General features: G+C 45.9%; 1 protein-coding gene across 2 annotated transcripts in view; it reads right to left on the bottom strand.

Annotated features, from left to right (window-relative positions):
* Window positions 1-16,015, bottom strand: part of LOC102452957 (secreted frizzled-related protein 1) — a 270,863-nt gene that overhangs the window by 12,139 nt on the left and 242,709 nt on the right. For both annotated transcript variants that reach the window (XM_075910928.1, XM_075910929.1), the window contains one exon: window positions 2,710-2,806. In XM_075910928.1, coding sequence (XP_075767043.1) covers window positions 2,710-2,806 — 97 coding nt within the window. The remainder of the gene's footprint in view (window positions 1-2,709; window positions 2,807-16,015) is intronic.

The following is a 16,015-nucleotide window of genomic DNA, read 5'->3' on the forward strand; positions in this document are numbered from 1 at the left end:
TTTTAATAATTTGTACTAATTGGCAGAGCAGATCCTTCAAGTCTTGGAAAGTTGGCTAATAGTTAATCACTTTACATCACAGAATAAACATTTGCACGTGGAAACATCTAATCCCATTACAGCCTCAATGTCCTTCCTAGTCCTGCATGAGAGAAGCTCCTAACTCAATGCCTGCAAGCTTGATGAGTTGTGGCATCTGTACAGGCCTGGATGTTGTTGGCACGTCAGGTAGGTGGGTCTCTGCTGTCTATTTGCTTTTCATGTCATTTGGAAAGGGGTGTCTCTTTCAGGCTGAAGGAGCACTGGGACAGGCCAGCTCATGCTGTTCCCTGGTTTGTCTCAAATACAGAATATTTCAGTGTTTAAGGAGAGTGAATATTTCAGCCTCATTATCCGACTGAGTCACACACACACCCTTCCCCTCACTCACCATGTCCCCACTCAGCCCTGATCTCATGCAATGGCTTTTGCTTTAGTTTTGAAAAACTCTCCCGGAGCCCACCCAGGGCTCAGTTCTCACTCTGGGTATTTCCTTTCTTCTGAAGAAAATCATCAAATCTACTCGATAGCTGCTTTTGCTTTCTGGCAAAGCAAGGTTCCTTGGTTTGTCTGGTTCCATATTGCTGTCCTGCATCCGCTGGGCATAGCATCTGAACTCTGTGTCCTCTGAATATTACAGAACTGCCTGGCATTAGAACCTTTCCTTTGCATTATTTATTCATTTTCTTGTTGGCCTTTCCCCCCCGTCACTCTGAAGACACAGATGCTACTTGGTTAAGGAGAGAGCACATATTCATTCAGAAGGACACTTAGGCTGGTCTAGTCTGTGTCTAATATTCTTTATACATCAAAGTACAGGCTGTGCACGGCAAAATGCAGACCAGGTAAATTATAAGTGAAAGTTAGGAGTATAATACACTCAAGCTGTGCTGTGAATTTACACAGCGCTTTAGAGAACAGAAATTAACACGAAGAAACTTTCCCTCCCAAGGAGTGTGGCCTTGGTTTGCACTAGGACCTTATTTCAAAATAACCCCTCTTCGGTCGAATTAATAAGAGGAGCATCCACACTACCAAGCTCATTATTTTGAAATAATGGGCCGCTTATTTCAAAATCTGTATGCCTGCTTCTCTCGAGGAATAACACTAATTTGGAAATAGCAGTCGTGTGGACACTCCGGTGCTGCTATTTCGAAATAACGACTACCCAGAGTAATTCAAATTCATTACTCCCCCCAGTGCTTCCTGGGGCTCTAAGTCGAGGTAGCACATCCACATTAACTGAGCCTGCCTCAGACTGATTTCAAGGCTTCCCCAAAGTGAGGACATGCTATTTCAATTCTGTTATTTTGTGAGTTATTAAATCGATTTTAGTTATTTCAAAATAGCGTCCTAGTGCAGACACGCCCTTACAGTCTAAACGAGATGAGATAAATATATATAAGGCAAGTCATAGGCCAACAGTGGATCATCTGACAGACATAAATGAAGGAAAGAGGGATTTTCTACAGAAGTATGACTTCACATGGGCATTGCAGGAAGAGCTGGAAGTTGTTGAGTAGAGGAAGTCAAAGGGAGTATTCCATTCCTTTTAAATGTTGGTGTTTGCTAACCTCCAAACAACCATCGTTACACAAATTCCTCACACCCAGCTTACCCGGCAGGATTATCACAATCCTCTGATCAGAACCGAAATGCACAAAATCAGTTCAAGTGTCCGGCATCATAGACGGTTTCCTAGAACCACGATGAGCTGAAAGCAGATTTGTATCTGGGTTCCACCATGAGAATGCATCAGGTTACCCTGCATCTGGTGAGCTAGCTCAAAGACATCACCACTAATAAAATCTTAGTGAAAGCAGAGATTGAAGTAGAAAGCCCAGTAGTAGTGAAGTAGGGATTCACTGGCTGGTGTGTGCATATTTTCAGCTAATTTCATTCCTTGTCTAATGTTCTCACATTTCTGCACACGGGTTTTAGCTGAGCTGAGATGCATAAGTGCCAAATATACCATCTCTTCCTAAAGTATTTGTGGCCTTTCTGACACAGGACACGTTCAAAACTTGTGAGAAAGCCTGTTCTCATCAGACTTCCAGGCCCGGGAGTGATACCCAGAATGCTTTGCCACAACCAAGCTCCAGAGCAGTATTTCCCAATCTTTTTCAGCCGTGGAGCCCCTTAGGGGTCCTGAAAATTTGGTGAAGCCTTTAAAATATCATGATTTTTCAATTCAATAGGTACGCAAATAAGTAGACAACGTTTTGGAATTCTTATTTCTTATTCTTATATTCTTGTTTCTTGTATTTTATTTCTTGTATATTTCTTATACATTTTTTCTCAAGAAAACTATCAGAAAATTAGTAAAAAAATAACAGGGTTGTACAACTACCATTAATATTTTCTCACAGAGCCACTGGACCCATGACATGGAGCCCCCGGGCTGTATGAAGCAGACTTTGGGAAACCGTGCTCTAGAGGGACAGGTAAACAAAGAACCAACATTGCATGTCAGGTTCAAAGAACACAGTCAGGCTGATCTATATTCAGCTCTGCCTCTCTCTACAGGAACCTACCAATATCTTTGTCTATGCTTGTAAATCTCTTAGGGATATGGGGATGAAAGGCATTATGGGAGTGCCTAAGGTTTTTCTTGTATCTACATCTCTCATCACCCATAGACAGACAAGCGCTAACAGGAAGGGTACTCACTTGGTCTGATGTTTGGAACCCTTCAGATGAGCGTGATACTGTTCTATTGAGTTTAAGGTGACATTACAGATGTTACAAGTGTAACTCCGCTTCAGACCTGTGAACAAAACCCAGCATGGTTAGTTGCACTATGTTACCAACACATAAACCAACCCTTATTAGGAACCAGCTGTGCATCTGCGGGTCCTAACGTGGGAGTTACAGCAAACACTGAACTAAGGGTTTATTCAGGAGTTTTTTCAGTGGCAGTCGGTGGGGCCGACAGGCTTGCTGGGCCACGGGGCAAGGCAGAGGGGGCTCTGTGCCCCAGATGGGGCGGGGTCTCGGGCAGAAGGGGAGGAGCTGGTGCTAGCTTCCTCAGGCTGCCTCGGCAGCGCCTGGAATTCCAGCGGTGATTTGAAGGACCAGGGCTGGGGCTGTTGCCTGGTTGCAATTTGCTATTCTCCTTTCCCTGTCTGTTCTCATGCCCATTGCCCTGCCATCCCCATTCTATACATGGCTCTGTCATCACATTTCTGTGAATGGCTCCATTTGGCCTGATCTTTGAATTGCTAAATGCTTCCTAATGCAGATGAAGCCAGAGAGAACACGGGATAGAGGGAGACAAGAATCCATCTTCTTTTAGACCTCTGAGATCATCCTGCTTGCTCTGTGGCCTACCCTACCCTGGTTTGAATCAACATGGCAGCTGGATAATACAAGCAAAGATGAAAATCACCCTAAAGAGAAGCTGGTTGAAAATAAGAAGGATGATTTTAAACAATCCAACAGAATTCTCATTCGTTAGAACACACTCCAGCCCTACATCTCTCTAACCAAGTCCAACTTCTCCCCAACACCACAATTCCCTCCACACCAGCTCAGGTTCTTACCCAACATCCAGCAATGGAAGCATCAGTGGGGTCTCAGCCAGAAGGGAAATCGTCACTGCAGCCCATGGGGCAGAGTGATCTGAGTAAATATGAGTCTCCTGTCTGTATTACTGTTATTAGTAGACAGGTCAGCTCCTTCCCATGATTTAGCCCCATGAACCAGTGGTGATGAGCAATTCTGCCCCTCTCTCATTCGCTCCTTCTGTTTGGTAGTTAGCACAGTTCTGTGTGACTCCTCATAATTAGAGTGATAGACAAAATGCTCAGAAGAGCTCAATACATACAGTCAGGGACAGATTTTCCAAAGGGACCAGCTGTCATGTAACTGACCAGATTCATGGGGTGCCTGTAGGAAACCAACCCCAAATGAGCTGCACTGATCACTTGACTAGTGGATCCACATTGGGGGTGGCCTATCAAAACCAGAGCTATGCGCTAAGATGCCTGACACATTCGTAGTTGGTTGCAATATCTGTCTAGGGCTCTTGATGATGATGTTCTACTCTTGCTCACAAAGCAACTCCTCACACGCTTTTGCTTTCCTCTTCATTGTTCCAAATGTAGTCTCCTTACTAAAGGAGCCTCTGAATTTTTTTGGGAGGATCCTGTATGCTGCAATCTAGCCCTAAAGACTACAACTCCCATGAACCCTTGAGGTAAAAGGAGGAAGCGGGGCTTGTCTGAGTATGTTGGGAGAGGGACTCTCCATTTTGGGACGGAGGAGCCAGGCTGCTGTGGAGGAGTCTTTGTCCAATCCAGGAGTTGTTGTGTTGCAGCTACAGCCTGGGTTTGAGAGCCTGCAGGGCTTGGATCTAGCAGGCTACTTCAGGGACTGTTGATGTCCCTAGAGGGGAGAGACTCTGACTGTGCCTGTGGCTTAGAAGGGCTACATATACCTGCACACAGGAGGAAATTGTAAGTAACTTGGTTCTTTGGGAAAGTGCTGCCTGGGACAGACCTCAGAGATCCAGACTAACTCCGGGTCCAAAGGGAGGCAGAGCGACCAGCCCAGTGAACCAGAGCTGCTGGCATTTGGTGGAGCCGGCTCCAGGGGCAGAGGGATTTTGCAGCTGGATGCTCAGCTTGGACTAACACACACAGGACCTGCACGGTGCTGTCTCCACTCCAGCTGCAGACCTCCAAGCACGTCCATGCAAGCAAGTCTGGGACCCTACTCCAGAGGAGTGCACACTCTGGGGTGGGATAAATGGGGGCAGTGCAAATGCCAGAGAGATAAGTTCCGATTATTTCTGTGTACTTTGTCAATTGATTTTATTCACTGTTATCCTGTTAAACCCTGTTTCTTTAAGTTGTTAAGTAAAGGTGTGTTCATTCTATGTAATCAATTAGATATGTATTAGTTGTAAGTGTTGTCCTGGGGTTAGATCCAGATTACTGCTGGAATAATTTTATTCCTGGAGGCTCCCAAAGCACACCATTGTGTGGAGGCACCGCCACTGTGTATTCTTAGGGAGCAAGGGACTGCAGCAAGGGGGTGGACAGGGAATCCCCAACCACAGACCATCACCGCTGGGGTACTCAGGATCTCCTTTTGTGTTAAAAACATCAGGCGCCCAGGCACACATGTGAGTGTGACCTGCTCCCCAGTAACCCATGAAGGAAAACGGGGGTTACACAACAATAGACAAAGAGCTGTTTATACAGGTGTTACTCTGGCTACTGGCCAAATACCACCGAACAAGAAATAACTGCTCAATGGGCTAACCAGTGTAAATGTTTTCATGTAGCGTGTACTTAAAAAAATAACCCTCACTGATGCCTCTTGCTGTCCATTGCATTGTTGATTCAATTGCTACACTTACACGGGGTTTCTTAAGTCAAGCATTAGCATTTCTTCATGATGTAAACGACAGGAGACGTTCTGCATGTGCATTAGATCAGTTAGATGAACAGTAAAGGCAAGAGGAGATCATGCACGTCAATGTGCCTTGCTGTACATGCTGGACTAACCACTCATCTATTTAAAAGACATGCTCTCCGGATGGTCTGTATTTCCTCCTGTAACAAAGCTGTTTCTCTACAAGGCAAGTGCTTAGTTTAAACTGCACTGTTTACCTAATGCACATTTCTACCCCCAGGCGTAGACTGCAGGGCAGGGAACAGGCTATTAAACAGATGCATACACATTTACACAAATAGGCAATGCAAAGATTTATGAGCAAAATTGCAAAGAGAATTTCTCTGCATCTTCATGTGCAAGTGTCTGAGCTAAAGAACTAACTACAATCCAGGAAATCAACATGTGGCCTGGCTGTTCAAATGGGGCTAAATTGCAATTTGGGCACATAAAATTCCTCTGAGTGAGGTCTCAGATGCTCAGCATAGACAAGATGAATGTATTTATTCAAAGAGTACATGTGCACGCTGCTGTGAGTTTGCACAATTTCATAAACGTTGTGATGCACAGTGCACTGCAAAGAGGAGAAAGGAGATAAGAGACGTGCTGAACGGTTACATTTTACTGCAACGTATTTCTGAAGACATGTCTGACAGTAAGTAATCTGCCAACCAAGGTAAAATATAAACACAGAGAGGCAGGGTCAGGGAGGCCGATCTATGTACCTATGATGGGGTGCAGTGGGCCCCAAAGTGACACACCCTGTCCCAGAAAGCCATAGCGAAGTCCTCCAAGGAGATTAGCCTGGATGCAGAGGAAGTGGCCAATCAGGGGCCAGTAAGACCTATAAGAGGAGCTGCAAACCAGAGCTGCAGTCAGTGTTTCTGGAGCCCTGAAGGAACAAAATCCAGAGGTGGCTGGCTGGCTGAGAGAGTGGCAGAACCATGGAGAGTTCCGTATGAAGAGCTGTTGTGGACTATGTTGAGACGGAGATAAGGCAGTAAGGAGGAGGAAGCTGTCTCTAGGAGGGGAATCCCTGGAGGTACCGCTCTCTCCAGGTGGGGAACAGGCTAAGAGGGACACTGATCGAGGGCACCGAGATGGACCCGTTAGGTGTGTACCCTGAAGGGGTTTGCAATTCACACACAGGGTGTGTGACTCGGCCGGACGGCTGAGTTGCCAAAGAAACTTTCAGCTGATGGACTGAGGGAGTGCAAGCACACTCACTCAACCAGAGGGGGGCGCTTGCAGGAAGTGAATGACGCCTGTTACAGTGCCCCATAAAAGGTTACTTTATTGTGAAAACTTGCAACAGTTGTAAGGCTGGCACAGACACTGAATTCTGTAATAGCATCTTGATATTGTGAGTGACGGGGCTACAGACTCTCTTCCAACACTGTCCTTCCCAGTCAATATTGTTTCAAGTTCTCTTCCACAATTAATGAGCTCACAGCCTCATAAGGACCACGTAAGTTTTCAGAGCTATTAAGGAAAATAAATAACGAGTAGGAATAAAGCTTGAAAACCAGAGTCATTCTGGGATTGCAGGACGACAGAGTAACTGCACTGAAAGTGAATTTATTTATTTAGCCGGGTAGAAAGCTCTGTGGCCAAGAATTATTATTTAATGCTGACAGTGTGCTCACTGCTGTGCAATACACAGAAATAAACACTGCCCTTGCCCTGGAAAAATAGGCCCTTTGAAGCCAGCCGGCACTGGTAAGCAGAGAGGTGGTGATAAACTCTACTTTCTTAGGATAACATATTGCCTATTGTCTTTCCAAAGTGCCCTGCATAGTTTTTTATTTGCAGCAGTATGGAGAAACTGTGCATTGTATTCCAAACCGCATGTATTCAGACTGTGTGGGTCTTGAAGTGCTCCTCCCTTCTCCGGAGGAGCTAGTAGGCTGCTCAGTGCACAACTGATCAAGTAGTTATTTACATACTAATGTTCTTATCTCATCTTGCAGGACAGATTTTCATCCCAAACATTCATTAATGATTTTCTCCAGCCATGGAATAAAGCAATATGGTTGGAGAAGTTTCCTCAGATCTGCAGGTGACTGACAATGGAGATCTCAATTTTTGGTCTTGTTTGGTTTTCATAACTGAGTGATCTGGGTCAGGAAGTGGGGGGTTCACTTGGCTCATGATTTTCTCATGGCAGAAATCAAAAGGTTGTTACAGGATAAGCATAGCGACAACAGCGCTCGGCCCTTCTATAATATCTTGCACCGGAAACTTTCAAAGACTTCAACAAACATGACCCAGGCCTCGGAACACCCTTTGGTACACCCCTTTTACACCTGGATAAGCTAAGGCCACATCTCCACTTGCTGTGCTGGAGACTGATTTTCCGGCGTTCGATTTAGTGGGTTTAGAGGGACCCACTAAATCGAACACTGAGGCACCCGTGGTTGGCACCAGTACTCCTACCCCTCGCGAGAAGTAAGGAAAGCCAACGGGAGTATTTGCTCCCATCAACCTCCTGCTGTGGACCTTACATCAACCTTCCAGGTCTAGTATGGACCTGGCCTAAGAGGCAGAGGGGTTGTGTGGCTTGTCACAGAACATGTCTCTGGCTGGAGAAAACCAGGGCGGAACCCGAGTCCATGCCGTGCTCTGATTCCTAAACAACATCTCTCAGCCCAATGAGAACATTCCTGCAGCTTCTCACCATTGGGGGCACATCCCCACGGATGAAACTGGGCTGCCTTGTGTTGTCCCTCTTTGTGAATATTCCTGGTAGGAATGGCATCCCTGGAAAGTGCAAATGGACGTGAGTGGGCAGTAGCCTGCAAGGGTGGCAATTCAGTTGCAACTACTGGAGTCGATGTGGGTTGCAGACAAAAAGAGTTGGCTAAATTACAGTCCAGGGTTTGTTCAGAGCAGGGTTACTCAGCTTTGGACATCCCGGGGGTCACAATGATACTCACAGCACATGCCAAGGGCTGCAACTTCAGTGTGGTTGCATATGTATGCAAATGTCTATACAAATAGCTTATTTCACGCTGACGGGCATGAATACAAAATTAAGGCAAGACTACACAACACGCAGGCCCCATTTAAATCAGCCCTGCTGATATTAATAAAATGCAATATTTACCCGAATGAAAGCCCTTTCAATGAGCACTGACAGGCCAGGAATTTCACTACTAAAATGCATCTCAGAAGACCATTCTATTGATGACTTTTTTTGTTTTCGCGCCCACCCGTGGGCTGCGTGGTGAGCCCCGCGTAAACCCAAACCACACTACGGGCCGCAAACCAACGGGCCGCACGCAATCCATGGGCCACGTGTTGAGTAGCCCTGGTTTAAAGGCTTACTGCCTATGCCGCCACTGAGGACAGGCCCTTTGAGGATACAAGGGAGAACTATCACGTTGCTACAGTAACGAATGAACCCATCCAGAACACAGATATTTACATGTCTGAAGTTTGGAACTGTTTGAAGTTGGCAGCCAATAATTAAATCCTCCTGGGTCCAGCCTTAAACGCTTGACTACAAGCTGAGAGCTCTGCTGCTCTGCCCGATCAGTGATGGTGCAGCGTTTCTCAGCTGTCCCGCCGGAAGGGTTAGGTACAGCGTTGGGCAGAGCTGGCAACAGAACAGGGCACAGTCCCAGGCCGAGAGAAAAGAGAGCGGGAAGGAAGCAGGACCTTGCTGCAGCGCCACAGAATGCTACAAAACCCAGGCTCGACCCTGTTCCCATGAAAGGCGGAGTAGGACTGTGAGCACCGTTCCTGGTACACTGAGCACTAGGGCAGCCACCCAGGCACACAGCTGAGCAGCAGAGTGCCCACAGCTAGGTTTCGTTTTTACTGGTGGTGCACATTTGCATATGCGTTGGAGTGCATAACAAAATGTATTCTGCACAGGGATGGAAAAAATTAGAGGGAACACTGGCTGTGAGCACAGCTCAGGATAGCCAGCCAGAGGCTCAGGTGGGGACTGGCAGCCCTTTTACTGGCCTAATTGGCTATGGCCTGACCTGGCCTCCTCTGAGCTCCCCCACTCTAAAGGGGCAGGGAAGCAGACAGATTCCTTCACTCTCTCTGGGACCTGGCTACTGTCCACCCTTGCAGCCAGGAGGGGGACTGGGCACAGGAGCCCGGGACGCAGAGATTCAAGCGCTGAGGTGCTTTTCCCTTAAAGCCTGGGGCTGCGCTGAATAGTTATTGAGTATCAGCTCAGCTCCCTGTGCAAAGCCCTGTGCAAAGCTCAGCTCCCTGTGCAAAGAGCCCAGTCTGACGCAGGTGTGCAGGCTGCTTAGCTCAGAGACTAGGCTGGATCCTGCTCCCACTTGTGCACCATCAGCCAAAACATTGTTCCTACCCTACAAGCAAAGCAGCTGCAGGACATGGGGCCACGCAGGTGCTCTCAAGTGGGGGGGGGGGGGCTCCTCAAGGGGTCGCAAGGTGGTTCCACAGCAGGGCTGCCAGTCCTGGCCCCCTCCCCCATTCAATGGAATTACCTCCCTTCATTTTTCATGTACAAGGAAGGGTCACGCTCAGCAGCTTGCTATGCAAAAGGGGTCAGCAGAGCCAAAGCCGGTCTGTAAATCTCTCACACAGGAGCTGGCAAGAAAGCGCTCGTCACTTCACGGTACCGCTCATTTGGCTTTGGTCAGGTTTACAGCTGTTTCCTACCAGTGTCCCAGTAAACTGCTAATACTGCAGAAATTCACTTCTGTTCTTTGAACAAGAAAATAGAACATTTGAAGTTTAGTTGAAGAGCTCTGCTTAGAAATCCCATAGTTGTGGGATTTTAGGGATGGAATGCTGAACTGTGTGAGCACTGTTTTAATGTACCACATAATAGTTTCACTTGACTTCCCACAGTATTTTCCCCACAGACACAGGTATACAAGTATGCTCTTCAAATATTTAAAACTATTAAAAGGTAAAAAAAAAAAAAAAAAAAAAAAAAAAAAAGTGCAGTAATTCAGCATATGTCTACACTGCAGAGTTTTTCCAGAAAAAAATGCCATTTTTCCAGAAAAACTACACTTACATCCACACTGCAATTGCATTCTTTTGACAGAAAGTCGAAAGAACGCAGGGGTTTTTTTGACAGTGGTAAACCTCTTTCTACGAGGAAGACGCCTTTTTCTGAAAGAGCTCTTTCAAAAAAAGGCATGTGTGGACAGGGAAGAGGGGTTTGTTTTTTTTTCCAAAGAAGAGGTCTCCAGAAAAAAGCACAGGTGCCCTGGTGGCCACTCTATCCATAATAATCACAGCTTAAATGTGAGATAGGGTCCAATCAATGTGGACGCTATCTTTCAAAAAAGCAGATCGCTTTTTGGATGCGCTTTTGCTGTGTGGATGCTCTCTTTCAAAAAAAGTTTTTCCAGAAGATCACTTCCAGAAAAGCTTTTTCCAAAAGAAGCCTGCAATCTAGACATAGCCTCAGTCAGAATATGTAATATATGGCATCCTTAAATTGGATCTACTTATGGTTAATATATAATTATGGATGGCTTTTTCCTCTGTCTACAGTGAATCCTATAAAAACACCAGTAGTAATTTAAAAAACCATTTTTCTCAATTTCATGTTCATAACAATGCTCAGATTTTCTCCAGTATTTGTAATTTTGTGTGAATGGCTTCTAATCACTGCAGTATCTAAGCATGATGCTGACATCTCATATACATATATGCAATTGAGTGTATTATTCCAGATTAGAAACCAAGAAATAGCAATAAACGAGAACTGAAGTATTCCAAAATTTAACAAAATTTACTGAACAAATGACTATTTCCTATGGGCTTCTAAACTTGGTCATGCCCAACTTCTTGCCCCATTAAGTTTAATTTTGGAAAATTTGGTGAAATGGTTACCACATTCAAATAAAACTCTTTTATAATTTCTTATTTTGCTTTTCACTCAAAAAGGGACAGTTTTCACTTGGAAATGGGTGGATTTTTGAGCAAAAATAGTCACAAAACATGGCTATTATCTGGCAAAACAGGCCCATTTTTGAATTTGTACTAAAATATAAATTCAAATGTCAAATTCTTGAATGATCTCTAATTTCAACCCTGGCATGAAACTGGACATGGCATGTGAGGTATGAAATTGGCAGGGTTGGCTTTAGATTTTATTCAAGGATAGGAAAAACAGTGGGAATAAAACGTTCCCCACAGAATCAGATTGATTCTGACTGAAGTTTTTGGAGAATGCTGGGGATAACTTCTTGGTACAAGTGCTGCAGGAACCGACCAGGGGCCATGTGCAGCTTGACCTGTGGCTCACAAACAGGGAGGAACTAGTAGGGGAAGTAGAGGTGAGTGACAACCTGGGAAGCGGTGATCATGAGATGGTAGATTTCAGGGTCCTGACCAAAGGAAGAAAGGAGTGTAGCAAAATATAGACCCTGAACTTCAGAAGAGCAGACTTTGACTCCCTCAGAGAACTGATGGGCAGGATTCCCTGGGATGCTTACATGAAGGGGAAAGGAGTCCAGGAGAGCTGGCAGTATTTTAAAGAAGCCTTATTAAAGGCATAGGAAGAAAGCATCCTGATGCACAGCAAGAAAAGCAAATATGGGAGGCGACCAGATTGGCTTACTGGGGACATCCTTGATGAACTTAAATACAAAAAGGAAGCTTACAAAAAGTGGAAACTTGGACTGATGACTAGGGAGGAGTATAAATATATTGCTCGAGAATGCAGGGGAGTTATCAGGAAGGCAAAAGCGCAATTGGAATTGCAGCTAGCAAGGGATGTGAAGGGTAACAAGAAAGGTTTCTACAGGCATGTTAGCAATAAGGCTGTGTCTAGACTACATGCCTCTGTCGTCAGAGGCATGGAGATTAGACACATAGGCAAAGTCAAATGAAGCCGCGATTTAAATGATCGCGGCTTCATTTAAATTTACATGGCTGCCGCGCTGAGCCGACAAACAGCTGATCAACTGTTTGTCCGCTCAGCGCGCTAGTCTGGACACTCCCCTGCTGACATCAAAGCCCTTTGTCGGCAGCCCCGTTATTCCTCGTGGGATGAGGTTTACCGGGATTGGACCTGTCTGGGGCAGTGGGCTGGACTTGACCTCCTGAGGTCTCTTCCAGCTCTATGGTTCTATTAATTAATTCTGAGAAATAAGGAAATGTTTGCTCCCAAGTGGATCACACATCAAGGTAAGAGAGGATTTTACTGATTCAACTTTCTATCCTGAATTTCAAAAGTTAAAAGTTTCTGCTATGGGTAATCTCTTATACCTAATGTTTTGCCATTTTTCTCGGGTAGCTTTTCTTATTTCTGTCTATATAAAATTATCACGTATCATGTTAAGATCTTCTTTACAAAATGTTTGAAGGATATTTCATTTGAAGTTAATGGCATTTTTAAAAACACTCAGATGACACTGGCACTGCCAAATGACCTATATAGCATAGAAAGGATTCAGCAACTCTTTTCAATGCAAAAAGAATTGTGACGCTGTCCGGAGCAGAACAGAAACTGCAAACCTATGAATGGATGGATGCTCCTATTTCTCAGAATTTGCTTCCTGCTCAACAGCAAAGACCAAGCAATCTTTGCATCTATAGCTCAGCACTCCATCCAGAGTTATTAATTTCTATATCCCCACATCACTGCATATGGAGGCACAGAGACCAGCACAGTGATGGGGGAAAATAAGACTGAATTTTCTCTACTGACACCAAATGCTCCTCCAAACCTTTTTTTGCAAACTGCGCTTTCAATGAACCAAGGCTTTAAACTTTTAGTCAGCGATTAGGACTTCAGTGATAGGAAGTTGGTAACCCTTTAAATTAAGGTAATGAGGTTTTAAGGCTGAGGTTTTAAGCTAATGAGGTTTTAAGGCTCTTGCTAATTTAACAGCATACAGTAACAGTGAATCGTAATTACTTGAGTAGGTAGAAGCACGGCCAGCAATTACAGCTCTTAACTGGGGACACAAAAAGCTTTTCTCCCAGAAGGAAGACTCCCGTGTCAAACTTATAGAGCATGATTAAGAGCAGAATCCTGCCCTACACATCAGCAAGCTAGCATGCCGAAGTTCCCAAAGTCCTAAGGCATTCTGAATTTACTGAGTGTCATTTCATCCGATGTAGAGATTGGCAACTGGGATGTCACATTTTCCTCCTGCTCGAGCATTCGATTGTTGAAAGATAATATTGATGTGCATATTCCTATCAGCGGTGTATACTTGTGCACATATCTTAGTGTATAAACAAAATCAAACAATTCACAATGTGAAAGCCATTCAGAATGACATTAAAAACGTCATGTGGCAAACTGCATAATTAAGAAGTGTGCTCTTTTTTCATGTTGTAAGTCTAAGGGTATGTCTACACAACAGCACTAATTCGAACTAACTTAGTTTGAATTAGTTAATTTGAACTAAGCTAATTTGAACTAGTGCATCTAGACTTTAAAATTAGTTCGAATTAGCGTTTTGCTAATTCGAACTAGCATGTCCACACTGAGTGGACCCTGAAGCGAGGTTAAGGATGGCCAGAAGCAGTGCCGGCAGGGCATCAGATTAGGACTTAGAGCATGGAGCTGCTGCCTCAGGCTAGCCGAGGGCTGTGCTTAAAGGGACCCGACCCCCACCCCGGACAGACAGTTCTCAGGGGTTCCCCGCTTGCAAAGCAGTCCTGGCTTGGATTGCCCTGAGTGCCCACACTCGGCACATCACAGCACTCGGCCATCAGCCCGGCTGCACTTGCCGCAGGCTGCCATCCAGAGGGGGGGGGGTCAATCAAGGGGCTTCAGGAGAGCCTCCACCCCGAAAAGCCCACAGAGCCACCCCAGTCCTCCCCATCGGGGGCTCGTACCCCATTTCTCCCTCACCTCCTTCCACTTACCCCTTCCTAGCCCCCCCTTCCTGATGTACAAAATAAAGGACACGTGTGTTCAAAAATAGAAACTCTCTTTATTGAACAAGACTCGGGGAGACTGGGAAAAGGAGGTGGGAGAGGGGAACAGAGAGGGTGGGAGAGGGGAGGACAACTAAAATGATCAGGGGTTTGGAACAGGTCCCATATGAAGAGAGGCTAAAGAGACTGGGACTTTTCAGCTTAGAAAAGAGGAGACTGAGGGGGGATATGATAGAGGTCTATAAAAGCATGAGTGGTGTGGAGAAGGTGCATAAAGAAAAGTTCTTCATTAGTTCCCATAATAGAAGGACTAGAGGACACCAGATGAAATGAATGGGTAGCAGGGTTCAAACTAATAACAGAAAGTTCTTCTTCACAAAGCAAATAGTCAACCTGTAGAACTCCTTGCTACAGGAGGCTGTGAAGGCTACAACTATAACAGAGTTTAAAGAGAAGTGAGATCAAGTCATGGAGGTTGGGTCCATGGAGTGGTATTAGCCAGGGGGTAGGAGTGGTGTCCCTGGCCTCTGTTTGTGGAAGGCTGGAGATGGATGGCACAAGACAAATGGCTTGGTCATTGTTTTGGTCCATCCCCTCCAGGGTCCCTAGGGTTGGCTGCTGTCGGCAGACAGGCTACTGGGCTAGATGGACCTTTGGTCTGACCCAGTACGGCCATTGTAAGCTCAGGGCTCAGGGTCGGGGGTCTCAGTGGACCACCTTGATTTTCATGCCAACCTGCTCCTGGGTGGCCAGGCTGGCAGCTCTCCTGCCCTAGACAGCCACTTTCCTGTGCCTAGTGCGGAGGTCGTGGATGAGGTCCACGATCTCAGCACTAGACCAGGTGGGCGCCCGCCTCTTGCGGACCCGGGCAGGCTCCCGGGAGCCGTCAGCCTGGTCCCGGGAAGAGGGGGAGGGCTGGGGGGCAGCGGGTGGCTGGCTCGAGCCGTGCCAGGTGCAGGGTCTGCTGGCTGGGTGTTGGCAGGCTTGCACCTGGCACGGGCACCGTAGCCAGCCCATGCCCCTTTAAGGGCTCCGGGGCCGGGAGGGGGGCAGACGAGTTTCTCTGGTGGTGCCCAGAGTGGCCACCAGGGAAAGCTGGGGAAGGCTAGCCTCCCACTAGTTCAAATTAAGGGGCTACACAGCCCTTAATTCGAACTAGATAATTCGAACTAGGCGTTAGTCCTCGTAAAATGAGGTTTTCCTAGTTCGAACTAAGCGCTCCGCTAGTTCCAATTAAGTTCGAACGGAGCGCTAGTGTAGCGCCTATCAAAGTTAATTCGAACTAACGTCCGTTAGTTTGAATTAACTTTGTAGTGTAGACATACCCTTAGAGCTTTCCTTTGCAGTTTACAAATTTGAATCCCCTATCACTCACAAAGAGCCCACTCATAGCATGAATCAGAGTCCCGACAGCTCGTGGGTACACAATACACACCACCGCCCTGCTGTTGTCTTTCACAGAAGTAAATGGTTGTCTTCACTGGGAACAAGATCACTCTGGAGTCTTTCGAAGTTCTGAGGTTAGCACTGGTTGTCAACGTGACAATGATACAGTTTTTCACCAAGTATAACTCAAGCCACCTCTTTCCTTATTGCTACAACCCTAAAACCAGCATGCCACCTTTTGATAATATCACCCCAAACCATCTAAGGGTTCTTCTTCTACACTGCACACTTATTTCAAAGTGAGCTATTCTGGAATTCTCCAAAATAGCTTATTTCAAAACAG

Source organism: Pelodiscus sinensis, chromosome 28 (genome assembly GCF_049634645.1).
Source record: "Pelodiscus sinensis isolate JC-2024 chromosome 28, ASM4963464v1, whole genome shotgun sequence".
NCBI classification, from domain to species: domain Eukaryota; kingdom Metazoa; phylum Chordata; order Testudines; family Trionychidae; genus Pelodiscus; species Pelodiscus sinensis.